The sequence below is a fragment of the Oncorhynchus nerka genome, linkage group LG6 (assembly GCF_034236695.1).
Source record: "Oncorhynchus nerka isolate Pitt River linkage group LG6, Oner_Uvic_2.0, whole genome shotgun sequence".
Taxonomy (NCBI): Eukaryota; Metazoa; Chordata; class Actinopteri; order Salmoniformes; family Salmonidae; genus Oncorhynchus; species Oncorhynchus nerka.
In genome coordinates, this window is record NC_088401.1 from 27,552,720 (window position 1) to 27,572,472 (window position 19,753).

At 45.2% G+C, this 19,753-nt stretch overlaps 1 protein-coding gene across 1 annotated transcript in view; it reads right to left on the bottom strand.

Annotated features, from left to right (window-relative positions):
* Nucleotides 1-1,096: 1,096 nt before the first annotated feature.
* LOC115130262 (uncharacterized) overlaps nt 1,097-19,753 on the bottom strand; it is a 64,192-nt gene continuing 45,535 nt past the window's right edge. The window contains exons 4-9 of the mRNA XM_029661202.2: nt 17,594-17,721; nt 13,174-13,263; nt 8,660-8,795; nt 8,077-8,210; nt 7,211-7,416; nt 1,097-5,133 (exon numbers count right to left, since the gene is read on the bottom strand). Coding sequence (XP_029517062.1) covers nt 4,035-5,133; nt 7,211-7,416; nt 8,077-8,210; nt 8,660-8,795; nt 13,174-13,263; nt 17,594-17,721 — 1,793 coding nt within the window. The 3' untranslated portion in view covers nt 1,097-4,034. The remainder of the gene's footprint in view (nt 5,134-7,210; nt 7,417-8,076; nt 8,211-8,659; nt 8,796-13,173; nt 13,264-17,593; nt 17,722-19,753) is intronic.

Genomic DNA, 19,753 nt, shown 5'->3' on the forward strand with positions numbered 1-19,753 from the left:
TTTTTAGCATTGATCTGAGGCTCGGTACAGCAAAGGTGTTGAGCTCTGACCCGTCCTGAACTACGTGTCAAACGTATATAATTGGGGGCCCTTGTGATCTTTCCACTGGTGTGATTGCACTGCAGATAGTCAGTGAGAATGACTAAGCTAATGGTTGTTAATTGACATCACTGATTAGGATACTGTAAATGAAAAGTGACAGATTTGCTAGCCTGTTTTGGACACGCACACGGAGGGATCCCATCTATCCATTATCATGTTGTTACTTGTATCTGCTCAAAGGTGTGGTGTTGAAATATACAGTACATGTCTGAGTTTTGTTATGTTTTGGTCTTTTGAATCATAAGGTTAATCAAGGTTCTTGCCTCATTCCGAGCAGTGAGAACCCTCCTCCACTTGCCTGGCTCCCTATATCATATAATTTACTACAATGTGTCATGACATTAACGGTTTTGACTTAATATAGGAAGGTACAGTATTTCCCCTGTTTCTAGCTCTTCCCAGACTGTGGTAAGTGGTCCGTGTTCCATTCTCCTAGTCGTGCAAAGGAACTGTCACGTAGCATTTACACCGCATTCATCATAAAGTGGGCAGTGCTCTTGCATATCTGTTTTTCCTCTCATCTATTTCTAATGGAGAAAGACAATAAGACTGCAGTTTGAAATATGGCACTAAAGAGCTAGCTATTAATGCCAATAAACAATAGCATGATAATAAAGTGCTGGCAAAAGGTTGCAATGTCCTTTTCGAGTTAAAAGACAGCCATGTCATCTAAAGAGAGCCTTTGCAGACCTTGTTACCATGATTTCTGTTTTAAAAAATGTGTTTTAATTAATTGTGCACAATATATTGCCATAATACCCCATATGTTTTGGTTTGACAACAGGAAAAGAGTAACCGGTATTCTGTCTTCCTTAAATATGCAGTCCGGGATCTCAAGCACAACAAATATGTAACATACTGTATGAATTGGATTCGTGACATATCATATGAATTGCAAAAATATATACATATATTTTGTTTTGTTTTGCAGGATGTAACTTATCATAGGGAATGGATGAAGTCGTACACAATTGGATGAACTAGTACACAAAGGTTCTGGAGCATCACTTTAAGAATGATCTTTTATTAGGTAATTCTTGTTTTTGAAAAACACTGAAAAATAACAACTTGCCACAAATACATACTTGCTGCCTTGCAGCTACGAAGTTAGCCAGAGATCTTAATTGTGTATTTACTTGTTTTATCAAAAAATGCATTTTATTGTCCTTCGTGAAACAGCGCAAAGCCCCCAGATGTCTGGATTTAAATATACAATTCTGGCTAGACAATAAATATGAATCATTGGACATTTACTGAATTTAACACAAAAATAAAAGTCATTTTAAATCTCAAAGGTGAAGCTATTTACAATGTGCATGTCAACTCGACATCATGTCTAGGTAGGTATTGAATGGATGATGAGTCAGTCCCAGTAGTGCATCAAAATCTTTACAGTAGCTTCATGTGTGAAATATTGAAAGAAAACATCATTTGTTTTGACTTTGTCAAAGACAAAGTTGTACTGTGGAGACTGAAGTTGACGTGTTTTGTTTTGTGTAGAGCAGAGCAACATGATTTTGTTCATAATTCATAAGAGCATGCATGGAAAGCAACTTAAACAATTTTGAACACAGTTCCTTCTGGGATTACTTTACATGAGTGTGACCGTGTTTTATCCTCTGTTTAGTAGTTTGAATGATAGGACAATGAACTGCCAATTTACACAACATTCAGTAACTTGTGTGTCTTGTCAGGGTGGGACTGGAGGAGAATGATGTCAGTATTTTGTAGTAATAACAATGAAACCTAACAGGCAATAGTGACCATAGAGATCAATACATTATCTTTCTCTACAATAGTGACTAGAGCTGATTGAGTTGTGTGCATAGACGTATAAGAATAGGATTAAATCAAAGATTTGAAAACCATGCAATAAATTCCCTTTCTTGCAAAACTGGACACACTGGACACACACACTCAAACACACACATACACTGGGGCGGCAGGTAAACTAGTGGTTCGAGTGTTGGACTAGTAACCGAAAGGTTGCAGGATCGAATCCCCAAGCTGACAAGGTAAAAATCTGTCGTTCTGCCCCTGAACAAGGCAGTTAACCCACTGTTCCTAGGCCGTCAATGAAAATAAGAATTTGTTCTTAACTAACTTACCTAGTTAAATAAAGGTTAAAAAATAAACACTTCATGACCAAAAGTATGTGGACACCTGCTCATTGACCATCTCATTCCAAATTCATTGGCATTAATATAGAGTTGATGTTGCTGCGGGGACTTGAATCCATTCAGCCACTAGAGCATTAGTGAGGTTGGGCACTGATGTTGGGCGATTAGGCCTGGCTCGCAGGCGGTGTTACAATTCATCCCAAAGGTGTTGAATGGGGTTGAGGTTAGGACTTTGTGCAGGCAAGTTCTTCCACACCGATCTCGACAAACCATTTCTGTATGGACCTCGCTTTGTGCATGGGGGCATTATCATGCTGAAACAGGAAAGGTCCTGCCCCAAACTGTTTACACAAAGTTGGAAGCACAGAATCGTTTAGGATGTCATTGTATGCTAAAGCATTACGATTTCCCTTCACTGGAAGTAAGGGGACTAGCCCAAACCATGAAAAACAGCCACAGACCATTCTTCCTCCTCCACCAAACATTACAGTTGGAACTATGCATTGGGGCAGGTAGCGTTATCCTGGCATCTGCCAAACACAGATTCCTCCTCCGGACTGCTAGATGGTAAAGCGTGATTCAAAACTCCAGATAAGGCATTTCCACTGCTCCAGAGTCCAATGGCGGTGAGCTTTACACCACTCCAGCTAACACTTGGCATTGCACATGGTGATCCTAGGCTTGTGTGCAGCTGCTCGGCCATGAACAGTTCTTGTGCTGACGTTCCTTCCAGAGGCAGTTTGGAACTCGGTAGTGAGTGTTGCAACCGAGGACAGACGATTTTTACGCTCTACCCACTTCAGCACCTGGTGGTCCCGTTCTGTGAGCTTGTGTGGCTTAACATTTCGCTAGACTCCCTGTCGAAATAAAGGTTGAATGAACATAAATAAAATAAACACAATTCTTTGTACTGTAATGAACAGGAGGGATCATCTGTAGAAGTAATCAGATGTCATTACAACTCTGACCTAAAACAGTTGGGGCTGCAAAAATGGTTTGATTTGAGATCTAATATATGACCATTATCTCCCTACTTCTCTTCCTCGTCAAATTTCTGCCCTGCTAGAGCTGCTCTGATCAACTGTAAGTGCTGTTGTTATGAAGTTTCTCTAGCAGGGCAGAAATTGGACGAACTGACTTGTTAGAAAGGTGGCACCCTATGACGGTGCAACATTGAAAGTCACGGAGCCCTTCAGTACCGGCCATTCTACTGCCAAAGTTTGTCTATGGAGATTGCATGGCTGTGTGCTCGATTTTATACACCTGTCAGCAACGGGTGTGGCTGAAATAGCCGAATCCACAAATTCGAAGGGGTGTCCACATACTTTTGTGTATATATAGTGTATTCAGACTGATGCGTACCATATTCAAATGATCCTTCAATTGATTTAAAAAACCTGACTAAAAAGAGCATGCACAACCCTCTTTGGGTAAACCTTCTAGACAGGAAATAATTTCTTGAGGACAAATATTTACATACACTCACTGTAACATAATCCTGTATCACCCATCACGAATGTGTACATTTTATACAGTTTACCATCACATTTTTAAACAGCCTACCAGAGAAGTCAGGTAGAGACAACACAAAACACAAACAGAAATGTGACTAGAAAATTTGCATCACTACATCAAAAGTGCTTCGGATAATAACTACAATTTCTTCCATTCATCAAAACAAAATCCAGGGGCAGGATCCCCCCCATACCTTTCTTTGATTGTCTCAACACTTAGTCTTTAAACCTGAGCCATAGCCTGAATGTCTTCTGCCAATGTATTATGCTGGTGAATGAGGAAGTGTGGGATGTATGTCTATTGCATATAAACATAGGGGTTGGCTTTGTGCTGCCCAGCGTTCATCACACAGTGTGGCATAACGTTCCTCTGAGAGTGCCCCATGGCGTGACTCATGTCGTTGCTGCTGCCGTCCGACCACGGGGGTGAGTCCATGGGTTCCCGCTTTATGGCATGGAGCAGTCCGTGACCTTTGAACTCGTAGCCCTGCTTGTAGTCCTGCTGCATGTAGCCCTTGTTGTGCTCCACAGGGCCGCTTGCATATACGTCCATGCAGTTGATGCTCTGGCTGCTACAGAGGGGGTCTGAGTGGGACAGCCTCTGGGGACTGAACTGGGACAGGTCCTTGTTAATCACACTCTTCAAGGGCCTGCCGCCCCCCACATTATTATAGTTCTGGAAGTGGCCGTTGTTGTAGGGTGGGCTGATGGGGCTGATACCCGCCTTGCCCCGCTGGCACGGCGAGTACTGCTCGTAGTAGTCCGCCTCCGACTTCATCTGAAGGCTGTTGTTGTCGCCGTAGCCGTTGCTGTAGCGACGGTCCACGGGCTCCCGGCACGTCCATGGACGGCCATATGCGTCACAGCCGTTCTCCGAGTCAGAGTCCTGCTCCACCTTGATGGGCATCTCAGGCAGCAGGCGGCCATCGTAGCACTCGCCGTAGCCATTCTCGCTCTTCACCGCCTCTCCCAAGCAGTAGGGGTCCGAGCCGTCGGGGGTCTGGAGGCTCCCGTACATCTTGGGCACGTAGACCTCACTACCTCGCCCTCCTCCATGACACATGCTGGGGGACATGCGGTAGGGCTTACCGTAGTGGCCCGCCTTCCCGAGTCGATTCGAGGGGATGTAGCCGCCACTCTGCCCAGCCCGGACGGTCCCTGAGGCAGGCCGCATGGGCCACGGGGAGTCCGGGCCTGGGCCTTTGTGGTGGGGGACGCCGCCCATAGAGGTCTTGCAGTAGTTGAGGGGCTCGTCCTGGCCGTAGTAGCCCCCCTCTGACTTGTACTTGAGGCGCTGCTGGGACCCCCCGGGGCTGGTGCAGTTGAGGAGCAGCGGGTCCCCGCCATCCACCATCGCCACACTGCCAGCGTGCCTCCTGAAGTGCTCCTCTCTCTCACTGTAACATGGAGGAACAGGGGAGGAAGAGAGGTAGGGAGATAATGGTCATATATTAGATCTAAAATCAAACCATTTTTGCAGCCCCAACTGTTTTAGGTCAGAGTTGTAATGATCTGATTACTTCTACAGATCATCCCTCCTGTTCATTACAGTACAAATAATTGTGTTTATTTTATTTATATTCATGCAACATTTATTTCGACAGAGAGTCATGCATACACATCAACACACATCAATATACACTATACACATCACTATATACACAGTAATATAAACATCAATACGAGATAGATGATCGTATAGGGAACAATACACTTTTTTGCTATGTCAACAAGAGAGGAATACAATTCTCCCGTTTTATCCTGTCTCATCAGAACAGTGTGTGTGGATTATAATAATCGTATATTTCTCATGTCCTTTCAGCTATCCATTTTGTCCGTTCAAATAATCAAGTCAACAACAACATTGACATCGAATTCTCAGAATAACAAAAAAACGAAGCCATATTTATTTCTGGGAATGATTTAATCTTTTCCAGGATCTAAACACAGGCAGGCAGATTATATAACTCCCTGCCAAAGCTGGGGATCAGTTAGCCTAGAGAACTACGTTATCTTCCTTCCCTTCCCTACAAATTGTCTTTCAATGCCCTCAGCGATAAATAGATACATGTTGAGTTCTTAAGACGCCGACTGTGGTTCAATGACACTTTCTGGGCTAAAGTCTGTGCATCATGTTGAGGCTAGGCCTACAGAGACCAAAACCTATTGAATGTCTCTTTAGTGAACTCTGCTGGTGAGAGCATGACCCATTCTGTCATTTTTCAACACCACAAACAATATCTCTCCTTCTCTGTCGCTCTCCCTCAACTCATCATTCAATTCTGTCATTTAGCTGGTTTTGGCGGAGGGTAAAAGACTGTGGAGACACTGAGGTCGTGGAGGAGACCAAGGTCGTGGAGGAGACACTGAGGTCATGGAGGAGACCAAGGTCGTGGAGGAGACACTGAGGTCGCTTCATAACAGCTTTAACTGGAATTAATGGGAAGCTCTTTTGACGTATGATCGTCGATTCCCCTCAGAAGCAAGGATTGCCCCCTCTTGCCAAGGTATGCTTCAGGTTTATAAAGTGTGCAGACTTGTGTCTTACATCAGGATAACTTAGTATCAGGTTTATAAAGTGTGGACAGAACAAGCGTTGTGTCATGAAACATCATGGTTCTATGGTAGAACCACCTCTGTTGGAGAGTGAAAAGAGGATACTATTTGGGAGATATTACACATTATTCATAATGAACACAAGAGGGGGTGGTAGGGCCCTAGCTGACTACTACTGAGTGTGCCCTCCAACTCAACTTTTACCCTCAAAGCCAAGTTTCCTCCCTAATGATCCATGAAGCACAGGCCCACGTCCAAAAACAGAAAATCCATTTGTTGTCTTAATTGAGTATTGTGAGCCATCCAAAGCTCATTTTAGTGTGTGTGCGTGTTTGTGTGGTGTTTGTGTTTGAGGGGGTGGAAAGAGAAAGAAGCCAGCTTCTGTGTGAAGCTATTGTTCTTGATGTCACAGGTCGTTTCTGATTGGTCTAGGCGAACAGGGGGTTGTGCCCAATACTTGGTTAGCAAGGCAGCCTTTGCCCTTGGTGACCCAGATCTGTCCAGTTAATGTGCTGGGCCTAGCTTAGCCTGGCTCATTGGCTGACCTTGCACCTTTCTCACTCCAAACACTTGGACTGTGCCAACTCTGTCCCAAATCTAACTATTCGGACCACACTGAAGTTGCTGTTCAAAGAAGTTGCTGTTCAAAGAAATTAAAGAATGGTCTGAGAATGGTTGGTCTGCAGATAAGGCAAAACTAGACTGACTGATCCATGCTCCAAGGAGTTCCATCTCCCATCAGTAAACGTTTAAGTTAGTAGTAACCTTATAAGGCATGACATAGCCCTGATCATCAATAAAAAAATGGGAGTTTGAAATAATATCACTTGAAGCCTAGAAAGTGAGTACATTTACAAGTATAGTCAGTGTAAGCCTATATGATGATGTCAGAGTCTAGCTGTGTCCTTCCGTCCTTACCCATGATCTAGTGCAGGGATGATGCCCCCTCCGCTCTTCTGCTTGCCCCTCATCATCATGCCCTTCATCTTCATCTCTGTGATGGAGGGCAGCAGAAGAGGCACAGCCACACAGAACAGGGACAGCTGGGGGGGTAGCAGGGTCCCCGAACCCGACTTCTTCTTCTGTCCCTGGAGGAACTTCAGCCGCCCCTGGAACTGCATGGTCTAACAGAGGGAGGCAAGGTTAGAGCGCACACACTTTGAGGTGGAGTGTTTAGCACCCAAAATAGGTAGAAAGAGCATATTCTTGTCGAGAACTTGTTGTTTACCAGATGCTATTTAGGACACTATAATTTGAAGCACTATTATGGTATGCTATTAATGAATTATGGCTGACAACTTGTCTGATCTCAGCACTTCTGGTAATGAAGATAAAATGAAAAAAAGTCTTGATGCAAGCCAAGTTTATTCAGTCACAACAGCCTAGAGAAATAACAGAACGACCAAAGCTGTCTGTGCCTGCCATCGAAATGGACCCGTTGACAGGAGGATCTCTGTTGACCTTCCCTACAGTGTTCAAATCAAGGCCAACTTCAAGCCCCATCCGTTTCCATTGACGGATCCAAACCTCCAAACCACTCTGGTCAGAACTATGGAAGGTGGACCAATGGCTGTAAATAGTAAATACATCTGTGTCCAAGCACCAAATCTTCTGGCCTGCTATGTCCGGGATATGGGAACATTCTATGTATACCTACACTCAAGCTACAATTTCAGCAAACATGACACCAAATGGGAGATCTTTCTTTGGTAAGTACATCCCCGTTAGTTCGCATTAGAGGCATCATGGCTGGGTGGGTTCTCTGGATGGGTTTATCCACTCACCAAAAAGCCAGAGGTGCTGTCCAGCAGGCAGCGTACACGGGAGATGAAACAGCGGTTGAGGAAGGAAGAGAACTCAGGAGCAACTCCCCCCGCCTCCTGAGAATGGAACAGGCTGCTCACCACAAAGTCTTCTCCTATAAAAACAAATAAACTAACATTCACTATATTGCCGTTTTTTCCCGTTTCTTACGGTAGACAAGCTTTAAAAGACTTACAGTGTTGGTAAACAATTGCAGAGTCTATTGTGTTAGAGATGGGCCTTCATACTTCTCACACACACCTTATCCCTGTGGTGGAGAGGTGGCATTGGAATGAGGTGTGTTTGTGAGAAATACGAAGGTCTGTCTGACATAATCGAGCATAGTCTGGGACTTTCCGCCCATACATTGACCATTAATCACAGTCTGGTTAGTGGATGTGAATAGAGTTAACAGCACAGTTAACAGTCCAGTCTTGCTGTTTGCTGAATCAGTGCTCCTCGTTTCTGCTCGCTCACTCCCACTGTTGCTAGGCAGAGGGCCTCCCTCCACTAAAACCCTGTGACCTTTCCTACCCATACTGTTCCTGGTAATTATATACACACCAGTTTCTGTGGCTGAATGGTGGTCCTGGGATGAGCCGTGCTGGCTGGGGTTCATGGCCCAGTGGAGTTGTCTTCTGAACTCCTGCCGGTCATCTACATGGATATAATCAAAGACGTTCTGGTGCATCACGTCCGTCTGGATGGAGGGAGAGATCGAGACAATTACACATGAAGGCCCCAGAACTGTTAGCCATTACTCCCACCCATAACCCAGAGACCTCAACACTTAACCTCTGCCATGGTTCACTTGATTGGCCCAACGGCCTCACACGCAGAGGGTTCTGGAGGTGACACCAAAAGACCCAAATAGTTCTGTTATGGGTCTGGCTAATGGGCTGATAATCTGTCTGTCTGTTGCTCAGATTTGGATTGGTGTGATTTTGTAAGAGTTTCACAGGACATTTTGTGGTTGGAATAACTTATGAATAACTTGGAATAAAAAATATATGACTAAAGTATGACATTACAGTGAATGACTTTACACAACTTGAGCTAAATCATGTATTCAGAACAATATCCCCAACAGCTCTGAAAAAGTGGCATATTTACTGGAAGATTCTCTGAGATCAGCTGGTTGTTGTTGCCAATATGTTAAAACAATTTTGTGTGCTTCTGCTGAAATTTCACAAGGAATTCTTCCACTAAACTACACAACGGGCAACATTTACAGTGGCTCTCCGATGTCACTGAGCCACGGGGCCAGCGAGGGCAAGTCCTGTTTGTCAAACATCGCGTGACACCAGCTCCTGAAGAGCAGCCCAGCCCAGCCCTGCTGAAAACCCCCTTACAACCCAACCCAGCCCGCACTTGTAATGCCTCTTTCTTTCCAGCAATAGCTGTGCTTTCTGTCAGGGAAATGACAGATCCCCACTGAAATATTCAACCTTCCCCCCATAATTTCCACATTGGAGGCACGCAAGCTTTTTTGAACATTTGCCTTGCAAAACAATTCCTCCCACCGAAGCACATGGCAAGCGCCGCCACAGTTCCCACCGGCAGACAGATCGGGTGTCTATTGTGTGAGATTCTCTCGTAAAAAAAGAATAAGTGATATTTTCCCTGGCCCTCGCGTCTTGATCTTCAAAAGCGTAATTACAACGGAACAAATAGGATCAAAGCGACAATGCTGTTTTTGCACCATTTCAGTGCTTTCTTGTGGTGTCGTCCCTAAAAACAGTCCTATATTTGTCTTCAGTGCTGCCTATTAGTGTGTCTGTCTTCTTTATGGCTTCTTAATTATGGATGCCTGGAATGTTTTGTCAAGGTTTAAGTGGTATTATCAGAGCTTTCTCACAATCACACCCAACTTGACAGTTAGAAGCCATGAATTAAATATTCAACTATAGTATCTCTTTGTGTACATGTATGATATACACTCTATATACAAAAGTATGTGGACACCCCTTCAAATGAGCATATTTGGTTATTTCAGCCACACCTGTTGCTGACAGGTATCTAAAAATCTAGCACACCGCCATGCAATCTCCATAGACAAACATTGGCAGTAGAATGGCCTTACTGAAGAACTCGGGGCCCCGGTCAACTGTAAGTGCTGTTATTGAGAAGTGGAAACGTCTAGGAGCAGCAATGGCTGAGGCTAAATGGTAGGCCACACAAGCTCACAGAATGGGAGTGTTGAAGCGCGTAGCGGGTGAAAATTGTCTGTCCTTGTTTCCAAACTGCCTCTGCGAGCAACGTCAGCACAAGAACTGTTTGTTGGGAGATTCATGAAATGGGTTCCCATGGCCGAGCAGCCACACACAAGCCTAAGATCACCATGTGCAATGCCAAGCGTCGGCTGGAGTGGTGTAAAGTTCGCCACCATTGGACTCTGGAGCAGTGGAAACTCGTTCTTTGGAGTGATGAATCACACTTCACCATCAGGCAGTCCGACAGACGAATCTGGGTTTGGCGGATGCCAAGAGAACGCAGCAAAGGGGGGACCAACTCCATTTAATGCCCATGATTTTGTAATGAGACGTTCGACGAGCAGGAGTCCACATACTTTTGGTCATATTATGAGTTTAAGTTTGTTTTGTATTAGAAAATTGAGCAGACTTACACACCTTTTAAAGGATTAATTTCATGTTTTTTAAAAGGAAAACAATTATCTATACTGAGTGATCTATAGACACAAGTGTGTGTGTTGGTTAGGACAACTTATGAGCTACTGTGAAATGTAAAACTTCTGTGTTGGATGTTTTTTCTAACACAGTTATATGTCAGACCATGCAACATCCTTCTGTAGGTGGCACTGACACTAAATGTCAGGACTAAACACTGTCACAGCAACCTTATCTTTCACACCACTTGTGAAATATAATTTGTGAAATAAAATTTTCATCTTCCCCAATCCTCTACAGAATTTAGGGACGATGACACAAAGCCATTTGAACCGGACAGAGGTTTGATTTTGTCTGTAAACGCGGTTGTGTCATGAACCGAGCACTCACAGCTCCGGAGTGACATGCGGCTAAAGTCTCTGGCACGCAGCAAGGCACCACTTTCAGACCACTTCAGTTTTCATTCCATTTGAATGACGCTGTTATTGCATCCGACTCCTTGTAAGGCAAGTGCAGGCACTCTTGCAGAATAATCTCCCGCGCTCAAATGGCTGCCTTGTCTGGGGAGCTGGGGGCACTGCTAATAGTGTTAAAGCACTTTATCCATGACTGTGAGGGGAAATGATTTAAGTAGGGGAGGACAGGCATACCCAGTTGATAACATCAATAATTAACGTCGCGGAGGAAGTCGGAGAAGTTGGAGTTCGCCTCGTCTTATGCCTGCCCGTCCCGGTCACTACCTCCTGACCGCCTCAGAACCTTTCTCTCTCTCTCTCTCTCTCTCTCTGAAGAGCCTGTGGTGCTGCTGAGCTGACCTCCCTGTCACCTCTTCCCTCTGGTGAAGGGTTCAGGGAGTTCTTTACACCCCACCAAATAATGTAACAGACCAACATAGAGAGGGATGGAGAGATGGGGCAAAGAGAAGGGAAGAGAGAGGCTAAGAGAGGTCAGGGGATGGAGAGATGGGGCAAAGAGAAGGGAAGAGAGAGGTCAGGGGATGGAGAGATGGGGCAAAGAGAAGGGAAGAGAGAGGTCAGGGGATGGAGAGATGGGGCAAAGAGAAGGGAAGAGAGAGGTCAGGGGATGGAGAGATGGGGCAAAGAGAAGGGAAGAGAGAGGTCAGGGGATGGAGAGATGGGGCAAATAGAAGGGGAAGAGAGAGGTCAGGGGATGGAGAGATGGGGCAAATAGAAGGGAAGAGAGAGGCTAAGAGAGGTCAGGGAATGGAGAGATGGGGCAAATAGAAGGGAAGAGAGAGGCTAAGAGAGGTCAGGGAATGGAGAGATGGGGCAAAGAGAAGGGAAGAGAGAGGCTAAGAGAGGTCAGGGGCTGGAGAGATGGGGCAAAGAGAAAGGAAGAGAGAGGCTCAGAGAGGTCAGGGGATGGAGAGATGGGGCAAAGAGAAGGGAAGAGAGAGGTCAGGGGATGGAGAGATGGGGCAAAGAGAAGGGAAGAGAGAGGCTAAGAGAGGTCAGGGGATGGAGAGATGGGGCAAAGAGAAGGGAAGAGAGAGGTCAGGGGATGGAGAGATGGGGCAAAGAGAAGGGAAGAGAGAGGCTAAGCGAGGTCAGGGGATGGAGAGATGGGGCAAAGAGAAGGGAAGAGAGAGGTCAGGGGATGGAGAGATGGGGCAAAGAGAAGGGAAGAGAGAGGCTAAGAGGTCAGGGAATGGCGAGATGGGGCAAAGAAAAGGGGAGAGGCTAAGAGAGGTCAGGGGATGGAGAGATGGGGCAAAGAGAAGGGAAGAGAGAGGCTAAGAGAGGTCAGGGGATGGAGAGATGGGGCAAAGAGAAGGGAAGAGAGAGGTCAGGGGATGGAGAGATGGGGCAAAGAGAAGGGAAGAGAGAGGCTAAGAGAGGTCAGGGAATGGAGAGATGGGGCAAAGAGAAGGGAAGAGAGAGGCTAAGAGAGGTCAGGGGATGGAGAGATGGGGCAAAGAGAAGGGAAGAGAGAGGCTAAGAGAGGTCAGGGGATGGAGAGATGGGGCAAAGAGAAGGGAAGAGAGAGCCTAAGAGAGGTCAGGGGATGGAGAGATGGGGCAAAGAGAAGGGAAGAGAGAGGTCAGGGGATGGAGAGATGGGGCAAAGAGAAGGGAAGAGAGAGGTCAGGGGATGGAAAGCCAAGAAACAGTGGCAGGGTAAACTAGGCCTTTGACTGACACCTCAACATTTTGAACTGTTGTGACTGTATCTCCTTTATTTGTCTGCTGCTGCGGCCGGCTCCCATTGGGACAACAGTTTCTACCAGGCCATGGCCCCTGTCTCAACTCACAACTTTCTTGGGGCTCTCTCAATGTGCAGAGTACATACACAGTCCCGCTACTCCAGTTGTCCTGGTAAATATCAGCAGAAATACCTTTAAATTAACGTCTGTTATCTGTTACCAACATGCCCTGGAAGACCATAGAAAATATATTCAATTAATTTAAAAAATCTTAACAATGAGACGTACCTGATGGAAGCCCAAGTAGTCGACGATGGTGGAGGAGGCATAGAAGACCATTCCATCGCTGCTCACCACCAGCGCAAAGCCAGTCAGGGACTAGAGGGGGAACAAGAGAGACGAAGGTTAGTTTGCATGAATCCTGATAGCGGCACTTGGCTTTGGAGCTTGGCTCATCTCGTTTGGGTTATTGGCAATTTAATATCACAGATATGAGGGTGAGTTTTTACATTTCCTGACTGTGTTTGTCTTCCAAAAGCCCTCCCAAGGAACACCCAAAGGATGACAACACCGAGCAACTCCATCACAGAGGTTTTTCAATCGACTGCCCTCATTTTGAAAGTATTCATTAAATGGGATTCATACAGCTCATTCACAACAGGCTGTCCACAACTGAGGTGGGAGGGAGGGCGGTGGAAGTGGAGGAGTCGGTTCCCCAAACTGTAATTTATGAACTTCCCAGTGTTTGTACTGGGTCCAAGTCTCCGGCGATCGCGTGACTGGCGCTGTGCTCCTGCCAGAACCTGTCACCTCCAGTTTACTGTGAGCAACACCAGGTCAGCCCAGGCTGCTACACTGCTCCAGTCCTGGCTAACACAGGCTAGCAATGGGACTACTACTGCTGCTGTTTGGCTATGTATTGATCTATTTTCAATGCTGATGTATGTTTGGGGTGTGTGTGTGTGTGTACATTCCATGATGGATAAGGGGTGGTCTGGTCTGGTGTGGTAGCTGTCTGTGGGCTGAGGTTTATGTTTGCCCTCTGAGGCTGCCCCGTTCATACAGAGAGTGGCAGAACACAACATACACAGCCACTGGTCCTTCTGTTTCCTCAACCTCAAACTTACAACACGCCTCAGACTTCAATAGGCTTCTGTTCTTTGTCAACTTCTTTCTCACCATTATTTGGCTCATGTCCTAATTCCCCAGTGCTCCCTCATTTTGAGTGACAGACATATTTAACCGCTTTACTGAAAAGCTAATCCCAGGGCCGTGTGTCTGGTGGTGTAACTTCAAAATGGCCGTCACATTATCTTAGTGAATGAGTTGTGATGACTTGCATGATGCATTAGGACTACGGATCAATTAACTCATTTAGAAGGGGAACGTCTGGAAGACGACAAAGAACAAGAACAAGAAAGAGAAGATCTATGAGACAATGCAAGAAATGTATCTTAAATAATGTAGCTTCTACCTTAACCTACTAACACCCTTGACACCTGTGTCAATGTAAACTTTTTCTAATTTGACGATACAACAATTTGACAGTGTGTTTGATTTTGTGTGTAGATAAATATGTTGACCACAAAAACCATTGCAATTACTTAAAGGACTTTGGCAATAAAGCCCTTTACCTACTTCCCCAGATTCAGATGAACTTGTGGACACCATTTTTATAACTCAGCGTGCAGTTTAAAGGAAGTTGCTAACCAGCGTTAGTGCAATTGCTAACAAGCGCTATCACAATGACTGGTAGTCTATGGTAACTGCTAATACGCTAGTAGATACCACAGACTTCCAATAATTGAGCTAATGCTAGTTAGCATTGGCTCACAAAACAATCTCTAACTTCCTTCATACTGGATGCAGAAACATAAAAATGGTATCCATTAGTTCATCTGACTCTGGAAGTAGATAAAATGCTTCCTTGACAACATCCCGAAGTATCACTTTAAATATAATAAAGTTTATTAAATTAAATTCACTACTGATCCTCCACGCCCCAGGTTGAAAACAATAACAAAACCATGTTCATAGATTACAGGGAGACACAAAGAAAATCCACCCTGGTAATTGCCAACTGATGTATGACATGTCTCTCTATCACTACTGAGCCTTCCCAGATCCTTATATGGTGAGCTCACTTCACTGGCATGCCATTTAATCCCCTGTTTATACGCTCACTGCTAATGCACTAATGTATACAGGTACAGCTCTGAGACGTGTGTATGTTTACGTGCATGGATCTCTTAAGTTTGTGTGCATGAGTGTGCTGTGTGCGTGTGCGTGTGTGTGTGTGTATATAGATAGATAGATAGATAGATAGATAGATAGATAGATAGATAGAGGCTCCCCTCCCCTCTATGTGTAGCATTGTGGATGAAGACAGTGTTTGACAGGTTTAAACTGCACACTCCTGCAACAGTCAGGGGGGTTGCTGACCTAGTAAATGCACTCCCCTTCCCCCAGCAGCCAAGCATGGTGTAACCAAGCACTGCTCAGCAAAAACAGCAGGCCTGTGCGTGATAAGCGACTCTGGCATTCCGGCACGAAATCTATTATCGTTCTTTGACGCAGGTGTATGTGGGTGGGGGGTGGGGGTTTGGGTGGGTGGTGGGGGTGTTACTGGATACAGGAAATGGTTTGTGTATTAGTAAATGTTTATTACAATTCACAATGAAGATGTAGATCTGGTATCACTTTCTTTGATTCCTAATGTGGTTTCACCGGTGCTCAATAGGACTTGCTAAAAGAATTCATAGCACTATAACAGTCCAATACATACGTGCTGGTTAATGAATTCATAGCACTATAACAGTCCAATACATACGTGCTGGTTAATGAATTCATAGCACTATAACAGTCCAATACATACGTGCTGGTTAATGAATTCATAGCACTATAACAGTCCAATACATACGTGCTGGTTAATGAATTCATAATACATTACACACCAAGATGGTTCGTAGACAGAGCTGTCACTGTGTTCATGATGCTGCAGCACTCTAGCCAACCCCTTCAGATATGATATGTTCTCTCTTAGCCAGATGCCACTGAATCACACTATCAATACTATCCCCTGGTTGGAATTCTCTCTCTTTCTCTCTACCATTTGTTTTCACAAAGCGAGAAGGGGAGCATTTTAAAATCACTGCTTCCCAGCATTTATTTTTCTCCCGGTTCATGGAATTCCGATAGCATTAAGTAATGGAAACTTGCACCTGCTCCTGGCCCGGACAAGAAAACATTTCAAATTCAAAGTCGAAAGACCCTCATGGGTCCTATAAACGAGGTGGAAGGTTAAAAGCTTTGACTTACAACTCTTAAGAGGCAGTTTGCACGCATTACCAAAAATACGCTCACTACATTTGGACACGGCAGAGGACTGCGCTGAGGGAGAGAGAGAGAGGGAGAGAGGGAGGGAGGGGGGTGGAGGGGTGACATGCCTTTGTTTCCACACATTTGATAGGTTTCCTCCTCTCTCACATTGTCACCGTGAGATCAAAGCAACAGTGCCAGGGTCACGGTGAAAAAGAGCTGTTCCTAGTGTTTTGAGTCATCTGCGGCAGCCGGCAGGGAGAGAGAGGGGAAACTCACTGGCATCCTCTCGCTGCCCCAGGGGAGCCCGTCGCCACAGCAACGGCAACCACCGTGAAGCTAGTCATTTCTGGAGTCACGCAATGAAAGGCGACACATTATTGCCACAGTCAATTGACTCTGTTTATAACCTGTGTTGTGACAGCCCGACACTTTAACTGAAGCCTCACTGGGCTCTTCTCTCTGTGTGTGTGTGTGTGTGTGTGTGTGGGGGGGGGGGGGGGGGTCAGGGGGTGTCAGGAATAGTGTTATAACCCTTTGTTTAATAAACACTAATTAGCACATTGAATGCCTAATTAAATCACAAACAATGATCTCTGCACACTGTTCACGTGTGTATTATAGCTCAGGACTAGCTCCAGTTGAGCTGGGCCTCTCACGAACATACTGTTGTTCACATTCATCAGCCATGCACCTGTTTGGCTGGTATGGAGTCAGTCACTTCATAATGCAGTGGTACAGACACTTTAACAACATCTCATATTTTGCAGGACTACTCTTCAATCTTGCACCTCCTCTCTCCTCTTATGCTCTCATTTTAGCACCAGTGACTGAGATTTCTCTCGCATTTTCAATCTTGCACTGGAGGCAGAACTGAGCGATTTCCGCTAGATGGGCCAGTCAAAATTGGTTATTGTACAAATGAAAACAAAAATGTGCTTTTTGGCCTTAATTTAAGGTTAGGATTAGGCATTAGGTTTAGCAGTGTGGTTAAGGTTAGGTTTAAAATCCAATTTTATGACTGTGGCTGTGCCAGCTAGTGACCACCAATGCTGCCTCCAGAATAAGATTCATGGTGAAAAATGCTAACCTGCCCATTTCCATGGCTCTGGGTTTTAACGTCAGTTTCCTGTCAGCAACCCAGCAGGGGGGCAACTGGTATCTGGTATCTATTGGAGCTAAACTGCACTTATCCATTCCCTCCCTATCCACCATCCCCACGTCCGTCATGCCATATTAGATCGCTCCAGCGGAGGTCAGAGCATGGGCAACAGCCCTCCCTTCCCTGCCCCTCACCCCTCGCTGTTGTGTCACTGTTGTGACAGGTACACTCTCTAACCATGACAACACACACACACACACACACTTACACACACGTTTGGCTGCTTACCTCCAGAAGGAGCCCACTCTCTGTTACGCTGTTGCCCATAGCCATAGGCAGGCTGTCTTTTCTGGGCTCGGGGAGGGGGTTGGTGGATGGACTGATATGTTTTCTGTTGGACGGCTTCTCATGAGTCACTGGAAAATATGAGATAGGAAAAACTCAGAAATGGAGAGTCCCCACATAATATAAGAGTTACAAAGTGTCTATTCTCTATGACTAGGGACTTGACCTTAACTTGTTCTTAGTTAGTGGTGGACAAATTCAAGCGATTTGCCCAACATTTTTTTATCAACTAGCTTTATCAGTATGGAAATCCATGTCAACATCGATACATACAATTGTGTTGTATGGGAGAGGAGAAAGGTAAATCATTAACATGTGTTAGGCATAACCCGACACAACATATTCCCAGTTAAATACAAGTATTAAGCAGTGAGGATGGGGTATTTAAGAAGAGCAACGTTTATGAGATTCCCCAGACACGTTTCCACCACATGGCTCACTCTTTACTTTGGAAAAACCTCACAAAATGGCATTTTCTGAACTGATTGGCACGAAACAGTGTGCACACACTGGCTTTTAACATTTCCCTGAGACTATTACACCCATAGACCTCTCCTGTTATCCTGCACTGTAAAGACAAAACACACAGACTATCCTATTTTATTTGGTTTCTTACTCGCTGTTGAACGTATACATGGTCAATTCAGAAAGTAAACCAAATGCCAAATCTTTATTTTCCTCATTGAAAAGCATTGAAGGGAATTGGAATTTCAGTGTACTTCCTGAATTGGCTGGAATTGACCCCAACCTTACTCCACACAGATTGGATCAGTGGCCGGTCTGTCAAACCTACACAGTCACGCACACTCACTGGGCCATGGTCCCAATGAAGGAGCAAGCGCCAGGACCTTATGGTGTATTCTACCAACACCCAGGACTCATTTTAACCCGCTCCCTATGCTCCACTCAGCCACAACCCCTCCCTTGTTTTTTCCACACCTCCACTGGTTCTACAGCGCTACACCGGGAGCAGCAACTTTTCGTGACTTCCGACAAATTCCCTGCACAAATTCCCGGCCGAGGCACGCAAGCTATTTGAACCACTTTTTTCCCCCACTTGTGTTTTGTTCTTTCTCTTTTTATGATACAAAGGCTAGAACTATACGTTCATGTTCCTTCTCTCTTTTAACCACAGGTTGAATCTTTACTTCAATACACAAGGCGTATTCTACCTACTTCACCACCTACTCTCCCCTCACGCACTAGTATTCTACAGTCACCTCAGTTTAGTCTGACTGGTGGAAACCAGGGCAGGTAATGAATCATGTTTCAATGACCATGTTTTTTTCTCTAACACACACACACACACACACACACACACACACACACACACACACACACACACACACACACACACACACACACACACACACACACACACACACACACACACACTCACACTCACACTCACACTCTACTCTAGCCCTTACGAAAGCCTTGGAGAGGATGCGAGTCCGGAAAGACAAACATACTGGATGATTAATCATTGGAGTTGTGCTTCCTCAGCCAACAGTGACTTTATTCATTACCCTTGTTTTGGTGTTGTCTCAAAGAAAACAGAAAACCTAATGATTCAACGTTTATATGCTCTCTATTCAGACACTCCGTTTAGGGTGAGGTGACCACTGCCAGGATATGTACACTAGAGGCCCAATTATAAGTGGTCCTTCTTACTCTCCCTGCTTTAAATAATACAGCCCTCAAATATCAGTAGCAGTCTGTGGTTGAGCCACGAACATTACAGGTGTGTTCCTAAAACCACAGGACTTTATATATAGTCATATATGGTGCATCATCTAAAAGCATGGCTAATACCCATCAGTCAAATACACAGCTTGTGAAGTGGACACATTGGGAAGGAGGTGAGGTGCCCTATGTGCTCACAGCCCCCCACATTTTGAAAGTGAGGGTACTCAAATGGGTACTATACTTGGGCATCCATGGCTGGGGACTCCTCCAGCAGCCTCAGGCCCAGTAAGGTGAGATTCCCCTGCCTTTCTTCAATCAGCACCTCATCTCAACTTAGCGCTTCCCCTGACCTTTCCGTTTTGGTAAGGCTCCAATGAGTAGGCTAGGCTTTGGCTGCTAATGAGTAAAAGAGGA